The sequence below is a fragment of the Zootoca vivipara genome, chromosome 3, assembly GCF_963506605.1.
Source record: "Zootoca vivipara chromosome 3, rZooViv1.1, whole genome shotgun sequence".
NCBI lineage: Eukaryota > Metazoa > Chordata > Lepidosauria > Squamata > Lacertidae > Zootoca > Zootoca vivipara.
Window position 1 is genome coordinate 23,099,596 of NC_083278.1, and position 22,827 is coordinate 23,122,422.

At 44.5% G+C, this 22,827-nt stretch overlaps 1 protein-coding gene across 1 annotated transcript in view; it reads right to left on the bottom strand.

Moving 5' to 3' along the window:
• Window positions 1-235: 235 nt before the first annotated feature.
• SH3YL1 (SH3 and SYLF domain containing 1) overlaps window positions 236-22,827 on the bottom strand; it is a 28,267-nt gene continuing 5,675 nt past the window's right edge. The window contains exons 2-10 of the mRNA XM_035109930.2: window positions 22,194-22,304; window positions 20,970-21,083; window positions 18,768-18,832; window positions 14,159-14,271; window positions 11,735-11,863; window positions 10,414-10,573; window positions 9,538-9,598; window positions 8,177-8,233; window positions 236-1,324 (exon numbers count right to left, since the gene is read on the bottom strand). Of these exons, the coding sequence (XP_034965821.1) occupies window positions 1,128-1,324; window positions 8,177-8,233; window positions 9,538-9,598; window positions 10,414-10,573; window positions 11,735-11,863; window positions 14,159-14,271; window positions 18,768-18,832; window positions 20,970-21,083; window positions 22,194-22,304 (1,007 nt within the window). The 3' untranslated portion in view covers window positions 236-1,127. The remainder of the gene's footprint in view (window positions 1,325-8,176; window positions 8,234-9,537; window positions 9,599-10,413; window positions 10,574-11,734; window positions 11,864-14,158; window positions 14,272-18,767; window positions 18,833-20,969; window positions 21,084-22,193; window positions 22,305-22,827) is intronic.

Genomic DNA, 22,827 nt, shown 5'->3' on the forward strand with positions numbered 1-22,827 from the left:
CTTGCATTTTGTAACTCAACATGTGAGTTTATTTTAGAAATCAAGTATGAGGGAAATAGACTAGGTGAACCAATGCACAAAGGATGTGCTAAAGAAATCAATCTACATGTAACATGAGAATATAGTGTGTGTGTGTGTGTGTGTGTGTGTGCACGCGCGCGCATGTGTAAAATGGGACTATATTTCATTCAGGGTTTTTTTATTAAAAAACCCCAATAACAACCAATGAAGCACATGCATCTAGTATTTTAAAGGGAGACCATTCTGAACCAAGCATTACAATAAAAAGTTCTAATTCTGGATGGACTTGTTGACCAAACTTTCAAAACTGCACCACTTACCATGGCAATGATAGATGATGACACAAGCATAACTGGCCAAAGAAAAATGATGTACAGTGGTACCTCGACTTACGAACAACTCAACAACAAGGGTGTGATGGTGAAACAGCCAGAAGACAAATTCAAAACATGGAATGGCTTTGTAAACGTTGTACATACTGTAGATGCTTGTCGGTTTTTAAGAGAATGCCGAAGAAATCCAATTAGCAAGATTTTTATTTAAAGATTTTATTCGACATTATTAATGACAAGTGTTAAATGCAAAGCACGCAACATTAAATCTAGCATCCCTGATGCACCTCGTTGCGATTAGGCACCATGATTCCACCCATTTACAAATAAGTTACAAAAAAAATATTAAAACACAAAATTTCTGAAAATATTAAATTAAAAACAAAATCTGTAAAAAAATATAGGGCTTGATCCAGCAGAAAGAAGGCACAGGCCCCTCACAAGGAGGAGCTGAATAAGGCTCAACAGAACCAGTGTAAGGCAGGGCAGGGAAGCACTGAAAGGAAAGAGAAGCCCATGCGCTTCTCCTCCTTTATCCACAGGTGCATCAATGGGCAACAGAGATGGCACACACAATTTTCTCATTCTCTGCAATACCTGCATGTACACCTGGGAGGGGAAGGCCAAGGACAGGTAAACGGGGCTCCCTATGGCATTTCTCTGCTTTGGCCAACACGCAACTGGATCAAGCCAAATATTTGTAATTAATAATTTTTTGTTGCATATTTAAGAGCAAGTAGTTAGACAAAAAGGGCAAGGCCGCTTGAATGTGCTTTAATCCATGGTCACATAATTAGCAGGGAAAATGCCAGTCCTGCCTTGCAAACTTCCTTCCCACCAATCAAACTGTGAATCTGTTTTCGTCGTGATCTTGATCCGATCGCCCGCGTCGAAAGTCAAGTCGCCTGGCTGCTGTCCTTCAAACGGATGTAGCGCCGTAACGAATGTAGGACTGGTGGCCTTTGAGTTTCCTAAGAAACAGAAGAAGTAGAAGAAGACGACAGTTCAGGACCTGGGTTTCATCTTGAACGATACAATTTCACAGAGTGCTAAAGTCCAGTGTGCCTTGATAACAGGCGAGCTGCCACAAAGTGCAACATAAATCACCCCCAAACCACTCCACGAATGTAGACCAAATCCTGTTAGAAGTCAAGCAGGAAGCCAACCATTTTCATGCAGGATTCTCCTTCAAGCCCTCTGGTCCAACTTCATTGTACAAAAGACGGTCTACTCAGCATGTATAATATGTAGCATGTATAATATGTTGAAGATTGGAGCAATTGAGGGGAGGGAGAAAAGGGGAATGTGGTACAGAGTAAGATATGGGGGAAGGCCTACGCAGATCTTACTATGTTGCTTAGAGGTACACATCCAAGATCTGTTGACTTTCGTAAAATTCCAATACATATTGCATAAAACACAGATACCGTTTACAGAGATGGAGAGAGATAAAGTGTTCAGAGGCCATGGAACGCGATAGGGAATCAATCCATAACTTGCTATCTAAACAACAACTACAAGAGGAAGGCGGCCCATTTTCTTCATTCCCTCCTTGTATTTGGCTGGCTACTTCTGGGCAAGGTGGACCTTTGGTCTGAACCAACACTATTAAGGCTCTTCTTGCATTCTCAAGATCTAGCAATATTTGTCTATCAAAATACTTCCTGTGAACAAAATATTCAAGACACCTCCTATTGGACAGACTCAACATCTAAAAGAGGAAAATGTTGGCATTGAATGGTTTGGGCAGTTCCTACTTGTGTTGCAGGCAAAGGGGGCTAAACACTAAAAAACCCCACACTGAAGCACTAAAAAGTTAAAATCTAAAGTCTTACAGAAACTTAGATCTGAGCTATCTACCAGCTCAAGCATAACCAAATTCTTTTTTAATTGGTTGGTGTGCAAGTAAGCTGCAAGGTTTTCTTCACAGCTTGCAGAAGAGAAGATATTTAACCCATTTCACTCATACGAGAGTTTACACGCACTTTACCTTACAGTTGAGGAAGCCAGAGTGAAGGGAAAAACGAAATTAAAAACTGCAAACTTACAGGGCAAATTAGCCAAAGAACTGTGCACCTTCAATTCCAAACTAGAGTTGGTAAACCTATAGCACAAGGATATGTAATTGTTACGCAAGTTGTTACACTGCATCTGCATTTCAAAAAGATTTAAAAAATGCTCAATCTACACAAGATGGTGCTACAGTGCTACATTCAAATGATGAAAACACTATTGAGCCCTGTTCATCTGTTAATAGCAAACGCGTAGACCAAACATTTGATGATAATCTTGTCTTGTGTTTTTGTTATGCTATATCCATGTAGAATGGAGGAAGATGTTTGCTACTGAGAAAGTTCCTGTGAGTCGAGGTGGGGTGGGGTGGGGAAAGGCCTTCAACACATCTAGCAAACTTTTATCTTGGGAAACCGGCCAAGGTGCTTGCTCAAGAATGGCTAATCCATTCAACATTAAGGCACTTGTAGCTTAGTTTTATAGGAGTGGGAAGCTCAGCGGATCAGCTTGTTGTGTTATGTGACAATCCTAAATGACTGTTGCTCTGTTTGCTGCCTTGGGCACTTTGTGGAAAAAGCCGATTCCTGGGCTTGGATCCATACGGAAAGCCCTGCTGATGCCAAGGTCCAGCACTCTCTTTTCACAGTGGTCAACCAGAGGCAGCCACACCAATGTGAGCATTAAAGCTGTTGAGGGGGGGGGGGGCAACCATCACCTGAGTTCACTTTCCTCATGCAGTGGGAGCCAAGGCAGAGAGAGAATTTCCCATGCAACCAGGAACCATGACTGTGCAGGTTCTCAACCATTAGACATGCAGGGGTGGAGCCGGGGAAACTGTGTGGTGCATTTGTGTGCAGGCACACAGGCTTCCTTGCATCCATGTATGTGCAAGTGTGTGGGGGAGCCAGCTGTACTATCCCACTGGTATTCATGGACAGCCTTTCATGAAACAACATAGGGGAGAGTTTTTATATTTTACTTCAGTTCCATCAAGGGTGGAGATAGTTGCCAGATTTTTGCAACTACTGCTGAATTCTAAGAGAGCCCTGCACTTACAAAACAGAGAGCTTTAAAAGCCCACTGTTTCCTGAGAAAGACGCTTACACCCCATCAATTGCTTGCCCGTCACTCTTGAAGATTACTCTTTTAATGCAGCTCTGAAGCAGGGCAAGATTGCACATGACTTACGGAGAAGCGTTGCAGAGAAGGGGTACGGTTGCGAAAGAAGCAAAATTTGCACTAACCAGTTTTTTGGAGGGGGGGGGGGACTCTCAAAGCACCAACATTGCCATTTACCCATTCCGTTGTTTCTATTAAGGAGACATGCCTATATTTTTGTGGCTCGCTTTGCACAATGGGTTGGCTCAGTCTAACAAATCTTCATGTGTTTACGACGAAATGATTGTGAGTCAAGAACTAGAAGCGAGAGTTGCCCTTTCTCTATCCATCATTACTCATTCAGCTTTGGTAAGAACGTTTTGCCTCTGTTTCAAGCAATGCAACATTATTTAGGGAAAACAGTGTTCTGAGGCTCCTATGCACGCCACAGACATTTTCCTGCGCCACATGCCACACTACAAATGCTGATAAAGCCTGCTTATGTTGAGAAGTGACCTATAGTAAACCCAAAACATAAGCTTTGTCAAAGACCACATTTCTCTCCCTTTACCCTCTTACAAAACAGATGTTGGGAGAGAGGTTTAAACGGCCAGCAACAGTGACCTGGCAACTCCATGGCTATTAATCCAATTCATATACAAAAGTATCATTTTTTTAAAAAATTATTGCTGTCTGTACTGGGAAAATCTTACAGCGTCTGCCATAACCGATCTGTCATAATCTCTAATCATGCTCCCCCCTCCGTCAGAGCTCCCCGAGGGGAGGGTTGTAGGGGTGGTAATATAATGCTCAGATCGTCTCCCACAGGATATTCGCTCCACAATAACAGCCTGCAACAAGGGGCTATTAGACCAACTCTCCCAGATTGCAAAAGTTTGCTTAAGGGCAGTTAATTACCCACCACTCTGTTAGATACCAAGGTATGGAATCAAGTTTTGAAACTAAAATTAGGATTGTTTCTCAAAAAGGCAGAGGAAGAAAATGAAGACATTAGGGAGACGGTAGCGATGGGAATGTTTTTTGCACCATTTGTCAAGGCAGTGTGCCCTGCCACAGAGGGGAGTCCCCACGCATCTGATCCGAGTATCCTACTTTTCAGTGGCACATTTCAGATCCACATCAGGAGTCCCGGTGGCTTTCTACTTTGGCAGCATGATTCATTTGGCTAAGAAGCTGGCCCTATAAAACCAGGCTCTCTCTGTTCCTACGACATGCCCTGTTTAAAATCCATGTGCCTATTATAGCCTGGAGAAACTGAATACAACTGAATTTTGTATAGATTGATTCTTCTTACAAGTTCTTTCCAAAAAGTAAAATGAATTATATGCCTTTGTTCCTTGCCCCAAGCCTAGGGTGCTATTGGATGGAGGCGGCTTAACTTATTTTTTTTAGTTCAGCCTTTAATAACTGCCAAAAAAACCTCCATTGTACACTAAATATTATTTGTTTCCTCTGTGAAAATGGCATAGTTGCCATGTTAAGGATACTAAAAAGGTAGACGCTCTTAGTGGCTGCCTATTACTCAAGTTAGTTTTTAACAAAATGGCATTGACCCAAAACACACATAAAACAAAGACCTCAATTTTCTAGTCCTAGCATGCACTGACCTCAATCTTTATGTGCCTTTGTAATCAGCTGGCTCAGCAGCAGGAGATGGAGTTCCCCCCCACACACACATACAATCAAAATTCCACATGGTATTCTCTCTCTCTCTCTCTCTTTTTGCTCAATTCATGACAGCATAAGCCAAAAAAGATGTTTGATTTAAAATGATGGCACAAAAGTGCCAGAAATAATATTGTAATAGCAGAGCAATTTCAAAAATAGGAATTGTTTCCTGGGATTTCCTGTTTAATGATGAGCATTAAGACAGTTTATAACAACAGAGGGTGGTAAGCTTGCTAGATGGATGTTTATTTTAGATGGAAATAAGCTACAAGCCTGACTAGAGAAATAGAACCACAAAAATAGGACTGGGCTGCCTTAAACCTTTTAAAAGGGAGAGAGAATTCACCCTAATGTTTCCAAAGTCTCGTACGTCACCGTGGCTTATGAATTTACAGGAACACATTATTCTCTTGCTTAAAGATCTGTTAATACAAATATCCATTAGTTAACCCTGATCTGATTTGCTGCTTTTTACAGTTTATAATCTGCTAAAGGTTTCTTTGTAGAGACCATTACACACTGCAACTCATTGCACTGATGCCATTGCAGACATATCTCCTTCCCCTGCTTAAAAAGAAAAAATACTTCAAGTCTTGCTTTAGTCTTGAGTTAACAACCAGCCATTACACATGCAAACTGTTTACATGCATGCTCAATATTATTTCTGTTACCAAAGAAATACAGTGGTACCTCGGTTTACGAGCTTAATCCATTCCAGAAGTCTGTTCTTAAAGCGAAACTGTTCTTAAACTGAGGTGCGCTTTCCCTAATGAGGCCTCCTGCCGCCGGTAACCTTCCACCGTTCGGATTCTGTTCTTAGACCAAGGTAAAGTTCGCAAACCAGGATACTACTTCCGGTTTTGCGGAGTTCGTGTCAGGGTTGTTGTGAGTAACGACCTTCCACATGCTTGTCTTTCAGAAGCTTTTATTAGTGCACATTATTTACAGTGTAACGAACTGCTGAATCCATGTCTACTCGCTCGAGTCAGATTCCTGCACTGCCCCCCTCCGCGTTTTAAAAGGTAAAGGGACCCCTGACCATTAGGTCCAGTCGTGACCGACTCTGGGGTTGCGCGCTCATCTCGCATTATTGGCCGAGGGAGCTGGCATATAGCTTCCAGGTCATGTGGCCAGCATGACAAAGCCGCTTCTGGCAAACCAGAGCAGCACATGGAAACGCCATTTACCTTCCCGCTGTAGCGGTTCCTATTTATCTACTTGCACTTTGACGTGCTTTCGAACTGCTAGGTTGGCAGGAGCTGGGACCGAGCAACGGGAGCTCACCCCGTCACAGGGATTCGAACTGCCGACCTTCATAAAAGCCTCGGAACTGTGAAGTGCCTCCCTTTTCTCCTCCTCCTCAATTCCGGCGTCGGTGGGAAGGGTCTCTGTTCTGACTGATTCCTGTCCTCTCTTTCCCCCTCCCTCTCTCCCTGCCTATGGAGCAGGGGCTCTTGGATGTTGCCAGAGGCCTGACACTCCCTTTCCGTTTCCTGACTCCCTCCGTCAGACCCTTCGCTCTCGTGACTGCTGAGAGACGGGCTGCTTCGGATAAGGGGGGGCTGTTCTCTGTAAGCCCTCCCCCTTACAGTTCATAAACAGGACTGTTCTTAAACCAAGGTACCATTGTAGTCGAATATTCATTTCACTATCTCACCATCTACAATAATCTCTTCTGAAGTCCCTTGAGAAAACAATCAATGGCTACTATTTTCTCCCGAGATATGCCATGCTATGTGCAGCAAGGCATTGCAATGCAGTCTTATCCATGTTTACTCACAAGTAGGCCCCATGGTGTTCAGTGGTTCTTAATTCCTAGTATACGTGCATGTATGACTGCAGCCTAAATAGCGAATTCCATGCTAGGGATCATTAGGAAAGTAACTGAAAAGCTGTTATCGTATACAAATCTATGGTGCAATAACCTTTGGAATACAGTTTTGGTTGCCTAAACTCAAAAAGGTTATAGACTGTTAAAGTTTCAGGAAAAGGCAACAAAAAATTTAAAAGGAAAGGGGGTGGAGCAACTCCTGTACGAGGAAAGATTGCAGCATTTGACTTTTTTTTTTAGTTTAGAGAGAAGTCAAGTAAGAGGCGACATGATAAAAATTTATGAAAAAATTATGCATGGTGTGAAGAAAGCAAATGGAGAAAAGTTTTTTTCCTCGCTCTTTCACAGCACTGGAACTCGTGAACATCCAACGAAGCTGAAAGTTGAAAGATTCAGGACAGTTTAAAAAGTACTTTTTTTGCCCAGTATGCTGTCAAACTATGGAACTCGGTCCCACGGGAGGCAGTGGTGGCCACCATTTTGGATGGCTTAAAAAGAGGATCAGTTAAAGGCTATCAATGGTTACTAGCCACAATAGTTAAGTTCTGCCTTCACTGCTAAGAATACAAGTTGTCTGAATACAAGTTGCCGGGACTGTGCTAGTGCCCTGCTTGTGGGCATCCCATGGGCATCTGGTGTGAGAACAGGATGAGCCATTGGCTTAATTCAGTAGACTCTTCTTGTTCTTATGTTAGGACAAACTACTACATTACCATTGCAGTGCAGGAGCCTGTTCCATGTGGTCAAGTCCTGTTCTGCATCAGGAATGTCTAGACATGCACACACAGCCATCCCTCACCAGATCCGTAAAAGTGGAGAATCTCCCTTGGAGCATTAATGCTGATGGGATATTGTTCAAGCATCTTCCTAGCAAGTACTAGCAAGAGCTGTGATTTCTTAATTTGGTGTGGTTTGATCAGTGATTTAACAAAACTAAGTGCAAAGAATTTATCTTTTTTTGGATGCAAGACCTTTCAACGACAAGAAATGAACACAAGATTACATTAATTAGCCTGCTCCTTGGATCTGGCCTACAAAAGCTAAATCTTGTAAGCTTTATTCAGCCATGTTAGGTACATTGTAAATAAATCTCTCTCTAAACATCTGAACCAAAATAAAGAGAGATGGAAACTCGTGCACACTTTCAAGGAGGAGGCTGGAATAAGAACAGAGCTGGAATATCAACACTCACCCACTGCGGCAGAATAGCTGGGAAGTTCAGGGTAAAGTCTACTAGGTGTTCTTACAGCTGCAGAGGAATTCAGAATGTATTTTATTAGTTTAATATGGCCATTTAATATCCTCTTTAATAGTCTCAGTTTGATTATCATGAAGTGATAGTTGCTTTTTCCAGAAATGACAGTCATAATTAGGCAGACCAAGAGAGTACAAAATAATGACCAAAACAATCATAATAATAGTGAAAATAACAAACTGTTTTCTTTCCAATACAATACATACATATATCAAAGCAGACACGGTAGGTGTAGGGGGGGTGGGGTGGAGAACGCCTCTTCTGTGCTTACCAACTGCAGGGTGTTTTTTTTTGCAAGGATTTGTATTAAAGTTATTTCAACCAACACCTGAGTAAAACTGATGGCAGCTTCTAAAAATCAATTTTAAAAACAGCATTTAATAACCCAGCTGATCCAGCAGCTAAGGCTACAATAATATCCCCACCTACCTGGATACAAATATCAGTGAAGCTAATGAGAATCACTGTATTTTTCTGTGTATAATATGCACCCGTGTATGAGATTGGGGGGGGGGGGTTGCCCAGAGTTGTTGAACTTTTTTTGGGGGGGGTTGCCGTCAATCGCTCACCCATCTGACCGCCACTGCCAAGCACACGCCTCACCAAAGCCACCCCTTGTCTGCCCACTCGCCACCAGCAGGCACCAATTGCCCGCAAAATTGTTGCAGCAGCAGCCAATCACTACCACGCCTTGCTGCAGTCACAAATCATTCACACAATTGCCGCAGCAGCAGCAAATTACCACCACACCTTACCAAAGCCAACAATCACCCAACCAATCGCCGCTGACAATCTCCTGCTTGTGGCTGTCAACAATCACACGTCCCACCTCTGCACTATCCGTGTATAAGATGACCCCCAATTTTTAACATTTTCCTATAATATAAAAAGCTCGTCCTATACATGGAAAAATATGGTACCTCTGAGAAGACCTGCGTAAGATCAGAGTTGAAGTGCCGGTGTTCAGCAGCATGGCCCTTTCCCCTATATACGTCCCTTTGTATACAGCTATGCCTCCCCATCCTTCCCCTCCTTGATGTAAACAGGGAAAGCACCATGGACAGAAGAGCTCTGGAGGTACAGGTGGCCGGTGATGCAACAGTGCGACACCCCAAGAACAAGGCAGAATCCTACCTATACGAGTCTTGTGCACATACATAGAATCACACATCCAATCTCATGCCGGCAGTCAAGAAACTTACCAATTTATGGAGAAAAACAGAACTCAGGGAACATAAAATCAGAATGTTTTGGGGTTTTCTTTACTGCAAAAAAGAAAGCTGGTAGTTATACAGTACCTTCAGGTGTAGTTTGCGCCGGAGTCCTGCGTGATTGTCGCTTTGACGGTTGCCCATTAACCTGGCAGGGGAGGGGGAAGAGTGATGCCAATATTTTTTACCTTCTGTTACAAGTGCAAGAAACTCAAAGGTTGTGTGTGTGTGTGTGTGTGTGTGTGTGTGTGTGTGTGTGTAGGTAAAGGTAAAGGGACCCCTGACCATTAGGTCCAGTCGTGACCGACTCTGGGGTTGCGCGCTCATCTCGCATTATTGGCCGAGGGAGCCAGCGTATAGCTTCCAGGTCATGTGGCCAGCATGACAAAACTGCTTCTGGAGAACCAGAGCAGCACATGGAAACGCCGTTTACCTTCCCGCTGTAGCAGTTCCTATTTATCTACTTGCACTTTGACGTGCTTTCGAACTGCTAGGTTGGCAGGAGCTGGGACCAAGCAACGGGAGCTCACCCCGTCACAGGGATTCAAACTGCCGACCTGATCAGCAAGCCCTAGGCTCAGTGGTTTAACCACAGTGCCACCATATATATATATATAAGCTTCCGTTGATTGAAGCACTTATAAGCCGAGCCATTTGGCTCAACGCAGTGCCATAATTATTGTTTGTTCTTCAAATGTTTGTTGTTCTTCAAATGGCTGGAAAAGTGGTCCTGAACTGTGCTATTGCCGCTCGCATGCGAAGAAACCACCAGCTTGCATGTGGCTGGAACTGTATTGTACAGCATACTGTACAATAGCAAAAATCATCTCCCCTGCCCCCACCGCCACACTATTTGCCTTTAGCCCTCGCCCTGCCCCCCCCACTATTGCAAGGGTGAGGGCGCCTTGTTCTTGGCTCTTCAGAAACAGAGCCAAACAGATTTCGCATAGGCCTGCCCCACACCTTCTTGGGTTCCCTTGTTACTGCCATCCAGCTTCTCCCCTCCTGAGTTTCATATTGCAGAGTGAAAGACTCGAGGATGTCGTAGAGGTCCTGCGCCAGAGGAGGAGGAGGGATGTCACCGTACAAAATGGCACTAGCGCGGATCTCCCGACCATAGAACCTGCGGAAAGATGTGTTCCGTGTGTTTATTCCACTAGGCAGAGAAGAGCGATTTCATGCAGTACCCTCACCAGGCGTAGGCAAACTTCTAGCAGTAGGTGAGGCCAAAGCCAAAAGTGGGTGGGGCATTCATTTCCCACCACCGATTCATTCTCTTTTTCACAGACATAGAACCCCCACACCCCACCCATCCTTCTACACACAAGCACATCTACTACAGTCATCTATTATTATTATTATTAATTCAATTTATATAACACTCTTTTATCAGAAGATCCGAGGGCACTGCACAACATTTAAAACACATTACAGAAAATCCGTGATTAAAAACCTAATAGAAACACAGTGAAAAAACATACTGACAGACAGCCTAATAATAAAACGGTCACCATAATGACAGTCCACCCCCCCCCCCCCACACACACACTTTCACAGGCCGTAGATTATTTAATAGCCATAGGCCTGGGAAAGACGAATGTTTTTGCCTGGCGCCTAAAGACATGGTAGTGATGGTGCCAGGCGAGCCTCTCTGGGGAGAGCATTCCACAATTGGGGAGCCACCACAGAAAAGGCCCATTCTCTATGTCTCTCTTCCTGGCCCACATAGGCACACAGAAATGCGTGTCTGCCTCTTCAGCTGTAGGAACAGCATCAAGGAGCAGGGGATGCCCTGAACTAGAAAGCCATAGGCTGCTATGTTTATGCTCATTTTTTATCTCTATGCTCTGGAGACAATGTGCGCTTGATTCTCTTGCTAGCTAGACTGAGTGTGAAACATCCCGGCCTGAAATCCTGGAGGAAGGTGGGACCTTCCTAGGTTTTACAATGTGTTCTATGTTCTTTCATCATTTACAACATGCCTGTTACTCCAAAGAGCTTACGGTAGAGTCCACAGCTCCTCCTCCCTCTATTTTATCCTCACAAAGACCTTGTGTGGTAGGTTAGACAGAGATCATGACCCGCCCACGGTTAGGGCAAACTCCCTGGATGGGTGGGAATTTGAACATGGGTCTGCCCTGTCTCAACCAGACACTCCAGCCACTCCAACTCCAATTATATTATTTCCTAAATGTATACCCTTGCCCTTTGTGGAGCTGTCACAGTGTTCTGACAACAGGAACGAAATTTTGAGAAGAACCACCTCAACTGCCCAGCTACTTACTTGCCGTTCGTCTCCTTCCTTTCAATTAAGCAGCTTCCTTCTAAAGACACCCCGGCGAACAGCCCTCGAGATTTGCAGTACGTATAGACAGCTGCAGAGCTTCTCAAGGCAACGTCACCTTCGAGATTTCTAAGTGGGAGGAAAAAGCAGAGGGTGGGATCCAACTCAGGAGTCATCAGCGGAAGCCCTGTGCGAGGACTTGCGCTTGTGCAACGGGGCTCCCCCTCCTCCTCGGGGTGGGGGCCAGGAGAATCCCCGGATAAGGGCAGGGCGGGAAGGGAGAGAGGGGAGACTCTTCTGTCTGCCAAGCTGAAATGATTGCTCCGATGGAATAATTGCCTTAGTACAACACAGAATTCCTCCTATAACCACAGAATCATAGACTTGGGAGAGTTGGAAGGGACCATGTGGGTAATCTAGTCCAACTCCATGCAACGCAGGAATCTTTTTGCCCAACATGGGGCTTGAACCCACCCACGACCCTGAGACTGAGAGTCTCATCCTCTATCTGAGCTATCTCATCTCATGGTCTTTTCTCATCTTGTGATAAGTTTCCACATTTCACCACTACTTGAGTTCCTGTGTGTGTGTGTTTGGCATTTGTTTGGCATTTCCACATTTTCCCTCTTTTGAATAAGGCTGGCAGAACAGTATAGTGAGCTGCCAGTGGTGCCCCCCCCCTTGGTGTTAATAGTAAGTCAACTACTCTATATGAGAATAAACCATTACAAACCCATTTGTGTATATGGACCATTATGGATGTTTTCAACAGAGATCTTCACCCTAGGCTAAAGTCCTGTCCAGCCCACAGTGTTCACTGCTGCAACAAAGAAACCTTATGCTGCAAGCTGCTTGCACCCACGTAGTGCTATTAAGAATCTTTAGGGATTCCGCAAAACAGTGCAGTCCCCATGAAACAACTCTTGCTAAACAGAGCGAGCGTCCCCTCTCCTTGCTTAGGAGCCAGCGAAGAAAGACCTGAAGGATCCTAGTGAACTTGGGTCTGCAGCTGTTTTGGGACTACAACTCCCATCATCCCTAAACTAGCAGGTCCAGTGGTCATGGATGATGGAAAGTGTAGTCCCCAAAACAGCCGGAGACCCAGGTTTGGGAAACTCCACCCTAGAGAAAGCGTGTCCATGTATCCCTTTGAATTCTCTTTTCTTGGAACTAAAGGGAGAGAAAGGAAGTGGAAAGCGGAGACACTATAATAATAATAATAATAATAATAATAATAATAATAATAATAATAATTTATTATTTATACCCTGCCCATCTGGCTGGGTTTCCCCAGCCACTCTGGGCGGCTTCCAACAGAAAAATAAAACACAGTAATCTATTAAACATTAAAAGCCTCCCTGAACAGGGCTGCATTCAGATGTCTTCTAAAAGTCTGGTAGTTGTTTTCCTTTTTGACATCTGTTGGGAGGGCGTTCCACAGGGTAGGCGCCACTACCAAGAAGGCCCTCTGCCTAGTTCCCTGCAACTTGGCTTCTCGCAACGAGGGAACCGCCAGAAGGCCCTTGGTGCTGGACCTCAGTGTCCGGGCAGAATGATGGAGGTGGAGACGCTCCTTCAGGTATACTGGACCGAGGCCATTTAGGGCTTTAAAGGTCAGCACCAACACTTGGAATTGTGCTCGGAAACGTACTGGGAGCCAATGTAGATCTTTCAAGACCGGTGTTATGTGGTCTTGGCGGCCGCTCCCAGTCACCAGTCTAGCTGCCGCATTCTGGAGTAGTTGTAGTTTCCAAGTCACCTTCAAAGGTAGCCCCACGTAGAGCGCATTGCAGTAGTCCAAGCGGGAGATAACTAGAGCATGCACCACTCTGTCTAGCCAGTCTGCAGGCAGGTAGGGTCTCAGCCTGCGTACCAGATGGAGCTGATAGACAGCTGCCCTGGACACAGAATTGACCTGCACCTCCATGGACAGCTGTGAGTCCAAAATGACTCCCAGGCTGCGCACCTGGTCCTTCAGGGGCAGAATTACCCCATTCAGAACCAGGGAATTCAGACACAAGTCATGTAAGTGGGTGGAAAGCAACAGTCCACAGGATCTGGCCCAAAGACTTCCTTGCACAGCACCCATTATTGTCAGGAGCACTTAGTGCTGGTTCCTGACGTGCTGATGTTTTGTGTTAACTGTTTTGGAGAAACGCCCTGCTAAAATTCTCCCGCCCACTCGGCCAGTAGGCGGTCTCCAGAGACTGGTTTTGATATGAGGAAACAAACATTCAGTCAGCCGACTCCTTAAGGCACCATGAACTAGAACAAGTCCCTGGGGGACTATATTGCAGGCTTTCCCTCAACTCCACTCTCATTGGAGGATCAATAACACCGTTTTCAGCTTACTGAAGGTAAATAAAGCTGTACAGTAACAGCTTTTGAGAGCTCAGTATCCTTTAGCATTTCAGTGACACTCACCTTCCCAAAGGCCCAATTGCTACTGTAAAATTTCCTCCCAGGGTAAGATTGCCACCTTTTGCAAAAGCTTCAACAGCTCTCTCGTGGTTCAGTATTACCACAAGGTCTGACACCTGGGGAGAGAAAATTAAAAAGCAGAATGTTGAATCTATTTCCAGAAGGAAAGAGCAACTCAGAATTGTTTCGTTTGCCTACAAGCAGGATAACATAGAAAAAGAGGTCCTGTCGAAAGACTACTTTCGTGAAAACAAGCTGAACCAACAAATCTAGTAATTCTGGTGAATGTTTATCCTGGGAAACAAGAACTGAAGGTAGCTATTTATTAGTCTGACCAGGGCACACTGAAGGAGGTGGAAGGACACACACAGCCTGCAGGTTGCCCATCACCCCATTGGTGGATTTTCATTTTCATTTTAAATAGACAACTGTTTAATACACTTGCATGTGTACACAGGGCACCACAGTTACCTGCTTCCGAGCTATCCAAACAGATCACCTCAAGATCTGTTATTGCCCAGCCTCTGCTCACCAAATGATTAAACTGGGTATACCCCACCCCTTATTTTTTGCTGCTGCAAAAACCAGTGGGATCTGGAAAGGTTGCTTTTAAGTCATGCTCAAGCCCCCAAACTTGGGTGTGGGTTAACCACACTTGAGCTACTATACATAAGTTTTTTGGTTTTTTTAAAAAAAAGTGCTCTTCCCCTCATTTAGCTTGATAAACCCCTTGATCATATGGGAGACTGAAGGGAGTTAAGTAGCTGTCATCTCAGAAGGAGCAAAAATGTAAACAAGCCCTTAGGAATGAACTGGAATACAGATGTTCGCTCTGAAAGCATCCCTTTGTCACCTTGACTCGCGTTGGCACAACCAGAACTGAATTAAGTGCACTGTTTTCAAACAATGCCTAAGAAATGTAGCATTTGTTTGAGTGAAGGGAAGCAACCAGGGTGACTTTCTGTAGAATGAAATAAAATTAGGATGTAACCATTTTGGGGTGGAGGGGAGCAGGGGCTTGCTCTGCCGCCGGGGGGGGGGGGGGCGACATTAGGCTGAGAAAACTCTCCACACAAGCTTCTTGACATTTCATCATTTCAGGTTACCGGGGAGGGTGGCAATACAGACCACGATCATTGGGCCAGTCCTTGGTGAAGTGTAATTGGAGGTTCAAGTGACGATTGTTTTGCCCTAGTTATGCCTGCTGTACAATGCAGGTAAGTTGCATTGCTCCCAACTCAGACAAGTAGGTGGGAGGAAGGAAGCTGGCTTTCCAGTTTGACTTCTGTGGCTGCACCCTCACATGGCAGCTGCTTCCAACTTCCTTCCAAGTTGAAGTAGCTTTCAACAGAATGGGCAGCAGCATAGGGCAGCAGCATCTGCAAAAATGGAGCAGCTACACCAACCACACCTCCAGGGTTTTGTTTTGATTTCTCTTGGCTAGCGACAACGGTGCCACGGGGGAACAAACCCCCGGCAGGCATAATGCAGGGATGTCTCCAGCCTTAACCAACGTCTTCATGACCTGCATGTCTTTTAGATAACACCGGGCACATAGTCCATAAATCTTGCAGTGTAAAAATGCAGAGGAACGAGGCAGGTGTGTAAGCTACAAAGCTAATTTTATTGCTACGAACTGAACAGAGTAAAAGAAATCATGTCTCCTCTCGGCGAGAGAAGTCCGAAGAAAACAACAACAGCGGAAACAGGATACAGCAAGACATCCTATCCCGTGATCCAACAGCCTTTAGCTGGAGTGCATCAACACAGTCTTGTGACTGCTCAGAACTGCACAGTGGGAGGAGTAGAAACCAACAAATGGGTGGTATTCACCGCTAGTACTATTCAGAGTAGACCCACTGAAGTTAGTGGACATGACTAACTTGGGTTCATTATTTTCAACAGGTCTACTCCAAGTAGGATTTAGCTGCATATAACCCTCTGCTCTAGGTTTTTTTGACCTGCTTGGGCAAGAACTGGTTGGCAGTCAACAAAGCATGCACAGAAGAGATCAAAGTTATACAACACTTGCTGGCAGCATCTCAGGGCTCTGTAGCCAATCCATGCCAGTTATCCATCACCAGGAGTGAGCAGCTCTTTACTTACTTTAGAGGAAAAAACAAATTGCATGCTTCCTGTTCAAGTTTCCTCTCTGGACCCAATTCTCAAGGAAAAGCATTATAGCTGTGCTTTAGTTTGGCAAATGAATGTACAAGATAGGCAAGCAATCTCTTTTTTGTCTGCCATCACTGACACTTGAAAGACACAGGATGGGATACAAAAGTCCCTGCCAAAAGTCCCATATCACAGGACTTTGACCCTCTAGCTCAGTGCTTCCCAACTTGGGTCTCGAGCTGTTTTTGGACTACAACTCTCATCACCCCTAGCTAGCAAGAACAGTGGTGAGGGGTGGGAACTGTAGCCCCAGCTGGAGACACAAGTTGGGAAACACTGCTGTAGATGTTCACAGAATCGTAGATTGGAGAGTTGGAAGGGTCCCCGAGAATCATCCAATCCAACCCCTTGCAATGCAGGAATATGCAGCTGTCCCCATATGGAGATCGAACTTGCAACCTGGGGATTATCAGCACCATGCTCTAATCAATGGAGCTATCCAGGCTACAACTCCAATCATTCATAGAATCATAGAGTTGGAAGAGACCACAAGGGCCATCCAGTCCAACCCCCTGCCAAGCAGGAAACACCAACAGGTCTTTAAGCTGTCAAGCCTCTGCTTAAAGACCTCCAAAGAAGGAGACTCCACCACACTTCTTGGCAGCAAATTCCACTGTCGAACAGCTCTTACTGTCAGGAAGTTCTTCCTAATGTTTAGGTGGAATCTTCTTTCTTGTAGTTTGAATCCATTGCTCTGTGTCCGCTTCTCTGGAGCAGCAGAAAACAACCTTTCACCCTCCTCTATATGGCACCCTTTAATATATTTGAACATGGCTATCATATCACCCCTTAACCTTCTCCAGGCTAAACATACCCAGCTCCCTAAGCCGTTCCTCATAAGGCATTGTTTCCAGGCCTTTGACCATTTTGGTTGCCCTCCTCTGGACACGTTCCAGCTTGTCAGTATCCTTCTTGAACTGTGGTGCCCAGAACTGGACACAGTACTCCAGGTGAGGTCTGACCAGAGCAGAATACAGTGGTACTATTACTTCCCTTGATCTAGACGCTATACTCCTATTGATGCAGCCCAGAATTGCATTGGCTTTTTTAGCTGCTGCATCACACTGTTGACTCATGCCAAGTTTGTGGTCTACCAGGACCCCTAGATCCTTTTCACATGTACTGCTCTCAAGCCAGGTGTCTCCCATCCTGTATTTGTGCCTTTCATTTTTTATTTTTTTTGCCCAAGTGTAGTACTTTACATTTCTCCTTGTTAAAATTCATCTTGTTTGCTTTGGCCCAGTTGCCTAATCTATTAAGGTCATTTTGAAGTGTGATCCTGTCCTCTGGGGTATTAGCCACCCCTCCCAATTTGGTGTCATCTGCAAACTTGCTCAGGATGCCCTCAAGCCCATCATCCAAGTCATTGATAAAGATGTTGAATAAGACTGGGCCCAAGACAGAACCCTGTGACACCCCACTAGTCACTACCCTCCAGGATGAGGAGGAGCCATTGATGAGCACCCTTTGGGTTCGGTCAGTCAGCCAGCTAGAAATCCACTGAATGGTAGCATTGTCTAGCCCAGATTTTACCAGCTTCTTTACAAGAATATCATGGGGCACCTTGTCAAAGGCCTTGCTGAAATCAAGATAGGCTATATCCACAGCATTCCCTTCATCTACCAGGCTTGTAATTCTGTCAAAAAATGAGATCAGATTAGTCTGACATGACTTATTTTTCAGAAACCCATGCTGACTTTTAGTGATCACAGCGTTCCTAAGTGATCACAGCCAATTCCTAAGCATTGGCTATGCTAGCTGAAACTGATGGGAGTTGCAAATCCAACATCATCTGGAAATGCATGGGTTCTCCATTCCTGACTACAACTGAGCCTCTTGTAGTCTAGCTACCATAAAGAAGTACAGTCATACCTTGGAAGTCGAATGGAATCCGTTCCAAAAGTCTGATGGACTTCCAAAACTCAGAAACCAAAGTGCGGCTTCTGATTGGCTGCAGGACGTTCGGTTTCCAAAAACAGTTTGCAAACCAGAACAGTCACTTCCCGGGTTGCGGCATTTGGGAGCCAAAATGTTCAAAAACTAGGCTGTTTGAAAACCAAGGTATGACTATCATAAATATGAATGCAAATATGAATGCTTTAAAAAGTGCTGTCGCCCAATATAAAGAAAATCTTATTGAACCATATATGAGTCAATCACATATCAAATCTGCATAAGTTTGCATGCAGGGGGGGGGGATAGTCCTAAAGGAGGAAGACATGCTCTCTGTGTTACTGTGTGATAAACACAACTGTTGCAGCAAGCACTGTCTTAAAAGAGAACCATTCCGCCCCCTTTCACACACAGGATCATCATCTGTAAGTTTTACTACGTATATCATCATAATTTAAAATCTCTGCCCAATTAATTAGGAGTCAATCAAAATGTGTGTGTGTGTGTGTTTTCTAACTAACTGAACGTTGCAGCATTAACTTGCCTCGATTCCGATTTCAAATCCGCCACCCAGGCCAGCTATACCGATGGCAGATGGAGCTGACCAGACTAGAAGAGAAACAGAAACACACTGTGAACATGCAGAGCATTTTACTTTAGAAGTGAACAGGATAGGGAGGTGCAACAGGAAAAGAGGATGCTGTTGTATTAGACTCTCATATTTGAAGTTCATTTGCAAATAACCCCATGCCATTCTGCAAAGCTTTACTCCCAAAGAAAAATAACTTCGAAGGAAATCGCTTCATGATCGTGCTACATACAGTTCAGGCATTTCTACAACGCTGAATATTTTGTTCCAATACCGATTTGCAAATGAAAGACTGCACATTCAAACAAAAATATGTATGTACCGGTAATATAATACGTAGGTCATTTTGAAAAGCATGATACAAATGTCTAGGTCAAAGTGTGCTGAGGAAAGCTGGAAGCCGTTCTTCAAAATGTTTTATTTTGCTCCCAGTTTTGAAACTCATGCACAGCTGTAGAAACTACAAAATCCAGACAGTTTTGGTAAAATTTAGAAGGCTCGAGTAAGGCAAGCCACATCATGTGCTACAAACTAATCAAGCCACAAACTTTTGTTTGGGAATCTTAACAGGAACCAAATTCCTTTCAAACCCTTCATTAGCTTCTGCCAGCCACTAATTGTCAGACTATCTGCCATGTCAATAGAAGGAAGTGTGGCAAGTGGAGAGACGCTACTGTCTCATTATTCTTCGTAAAATGTGTCCACGCTGGTTTTTGCGACCGAGGTCCTGTGTTTGTGTCTGGCCACTGAAAGAACAGGATTCTGGACTCAGGCCTGCCCCAAGACATTTTGGCAGCTGAGGCGGACCACAAAACAGCACCCTCCACTAGGGAAGAAGGGGTGAGTGAAGATCTACCCATCAGGAACGAGGAGAGGAATAAAGATCAACATTGAGAACAAGGCTGGGAGGAGACCAGCAGTCCCTCCTACTCACCAAGAGGCCGTTGTAGAGGTGGCATTTGGACTTCCAATGAAGTAGGAGATCCGGTCTCAAAGGAGACCACCACAGCTGTTGCTGCAACTGTGGCAACGGGAGATGCATTCTCACTCCCCCTGGGCATCCTGCCTTCTGAGGCAATTGCCTGCCTTGCCTTGCCTTGCCTTGCCTTGCCTTGCCTTGCCTTGCCTTGCCTTGCCTTGCCTTGCCTTGCCTTGCCTTGCCTCTTAGGCAGGCCAGCCCTAGCTGGAGTAGATGAGCCATTCGTTTGACCCAGTAGGATCTTCTTATGTTCTTAAGACAGTTCCAAGGATGTCACTGGGCATCTATTACATGAAGAGGGAACTTGTAACCCAACAACATCTAGAGGGGCTACAACTCCTATCCTCTCTCACCACTGCTTGTGCGACCTGGGGCTGATGGGAACTGAAGCCTATCATCTGGAGAGCCCCAGAGGTAAATATACTTCTTCTAAAACAAACATGGAGCTGCTCATTTTTAGTCATTGGAACTAACCGAACAGGACTCTCACATACCATACAGGAATGCTCCCATTATGTTCTATGCAGTGTTTTCAAAACAGCAAATCGCAAGCTGCTTTTTACGACCAAGTATAAACTCAAGACAAAGGGAACATTTGTTTGTGAGCTATTCTTCGGAGATTACGGAAGCTCTCAGTGCCTGCCAGCAAAAGGACACAGATATGTGCCTTTGAAACATGCCTCCACCAGTAAGACAATTCTGTCTCAGGTTTAGGATTTTTGTTTTCAACGAGCGCCTTCGCACAAACTGAATTGCGGGAGGGGATCTGGTCTAGGGAACAGCACACAGTTCTGTACTTTAACTTCGCTATTACGCTCCTGGACATCATGAGACTGATTTCTTTTTGTACAACTGAATAAACCCTGATAGAATGATCTAACCTTCTCTGCCCACCCACTATCTTCCCATTTTTATAGTGCATAAATATACTCAGCCAGATAATCAAACAGATGAACAGACACATACTTCAAAGTAGTGAAATTTGTGATGGGGGCCTAAGATTCAACATCCTATATGTTCAGCTAGGAGGGTAGTTGCCAGATATGCCTGATTCATAATAGCTCACAATTTCATCCCAATGGACACGCAAGCCCTGTTAAAGCATGAAAAACTCTCGGCATCTTTTTGTGCACGAGAAGCATTTGGACTGTTTTAAAATGAGGAAAGGGCAAACTTACTTCCATTAGGCAGGCGAGCCAGAACAATCCCACTGCCTCCTCGAGCTGTTACCAAAAACCCAGCTTTGATGACAGACAAGACTGCAAGACCTTTTGCTTTGGCAATTACATGGGCTGCAAATAATGAAATTAAAGTTATATATTATGGAACCGCTACTAGGGTTGCCATATTTCCAAAGGGAAAAATTTGGACCAAAAAAAAAAGTTTTTGAGCTTTTTTGTGCGATCGCCCAATTTTTTTTTTCAGCTGCCGGTGCCAGAGCCCATTATAGAGACAGAGCTCGGGTTGCCCGCACACACACAGTTTTTTAAGAAACCACAAACCCAGATATTTGCTTATAATTGTAAAAACCCCCCCAAATGGGCATGTAGGCCCCCACAAAGAGGACATGTCCAGGATTTCCAAGACGTATGGCAACCTTAACCACTCCCAATTAGGGGGGGGGGAGAGTTTATTATTATTATTTAAGTTGTTATGCAGAGACATGATACTTTGAGGCACAATTTTGCTTTGATACTCTTGATCAAGGAAGTCAATGAAGTCTGGGGGACAGACCTTAGTTTCACTTTCAAATCTGGGGCCCATGGGCAAGCTAGTTTTGAAGCTTGCCCTTCTGCGTGTGCTATTGATTATTAAAAGCAGAGAGGTAGGAAAGGAATAACCAGATTGCCATTTAACTGGCATGTTACGGGGACCAGTTGAAAAGAAGTAGTCGTACCTTGGAAGTCGAACGGAATTTGTTCCAGAAGTCCATTCGACTTCCAAAACGTTCGAAAACCAAATAGCGGCTTCTGGTTGGCTGCAGGAAGCCCCGTCGGACATTTGGGTTCCAAAAGAACGTTCACAAACTGGAGCAATCACTTCTGGGTTTGCGGCATTCGGGAGCCAAAACGTCCCGAGTTCCAGGGCGTTCGGAATCCAAGGTACGACTGTACATTGCAAATGATTTTGCAGGACGTACCTTGGGCCACTGCTTTTTCCTAGACTGCGATACCAGATTCTTTCCGGGAAACAGTTTATAGAAAGCTGGGATTACAAAATGTAACAGGGGCTCTTTAAAAAAAAAAAAATCATCATCACACAATCCATTTCATGTTACCAAATGCAGCTCCCAGGCCTTTAATCTGGTGAACTCACAAAGACAGACTAGAGGGAAACTTAGCTCTAGAAAAAACAAACAAACTCAAGTTGTGATCAACAAAAAGAAAAACTCTTTTACTAACCAGGTATGATCTTGTCAGGGCCATTTCTAGAAGTGATTTCTGTAAATTCTCTTAAAATCTTAGCTGCCTTCTTTGCTTCCGACTTCAAATTGGAAGGTATAGGGTTATTCACTGAAAGGAGAGGGAATATAAAGGAGTATTATAACCAAAACATGACTCTTTCAAAAGGGGGGTAAGACGCATCTGTTAGTTCCAAAGAGCTGGTAACATTTGTTTCAGTCCGCTTATGTTGCATCCCTGACAATCTGGAACAAATGTCTTGCTTAGTAACACCATATAATGCTACCACTATCTCCTCCATTATCAACATAAAGACATGACTGTGGAGAATCATTCCACAGTACAATTTGCTATTTTTGAGTATTGAGCCTATGGAGAAATGACACATTCTTTCACTGGTAGCTCTGAAGCGTGTGTCAAGCTAAATGAAAAAATTGATCCAATTTTATTCTACCAATGAGCAAGCAAGAGGTGCAGCAGGCAACCTTAAAATGCAGATTAAGTCCCAGCAAAGGGACTTACTGGCTGATGGCTTTGGGGTGATTATGCCAGAGCTGATTGAAGAATGATGACATCGAACCTACGTGAGTCAAGCATACGGCAAAACAGGAAAACAGGCAGGTTTTTAAAAGCT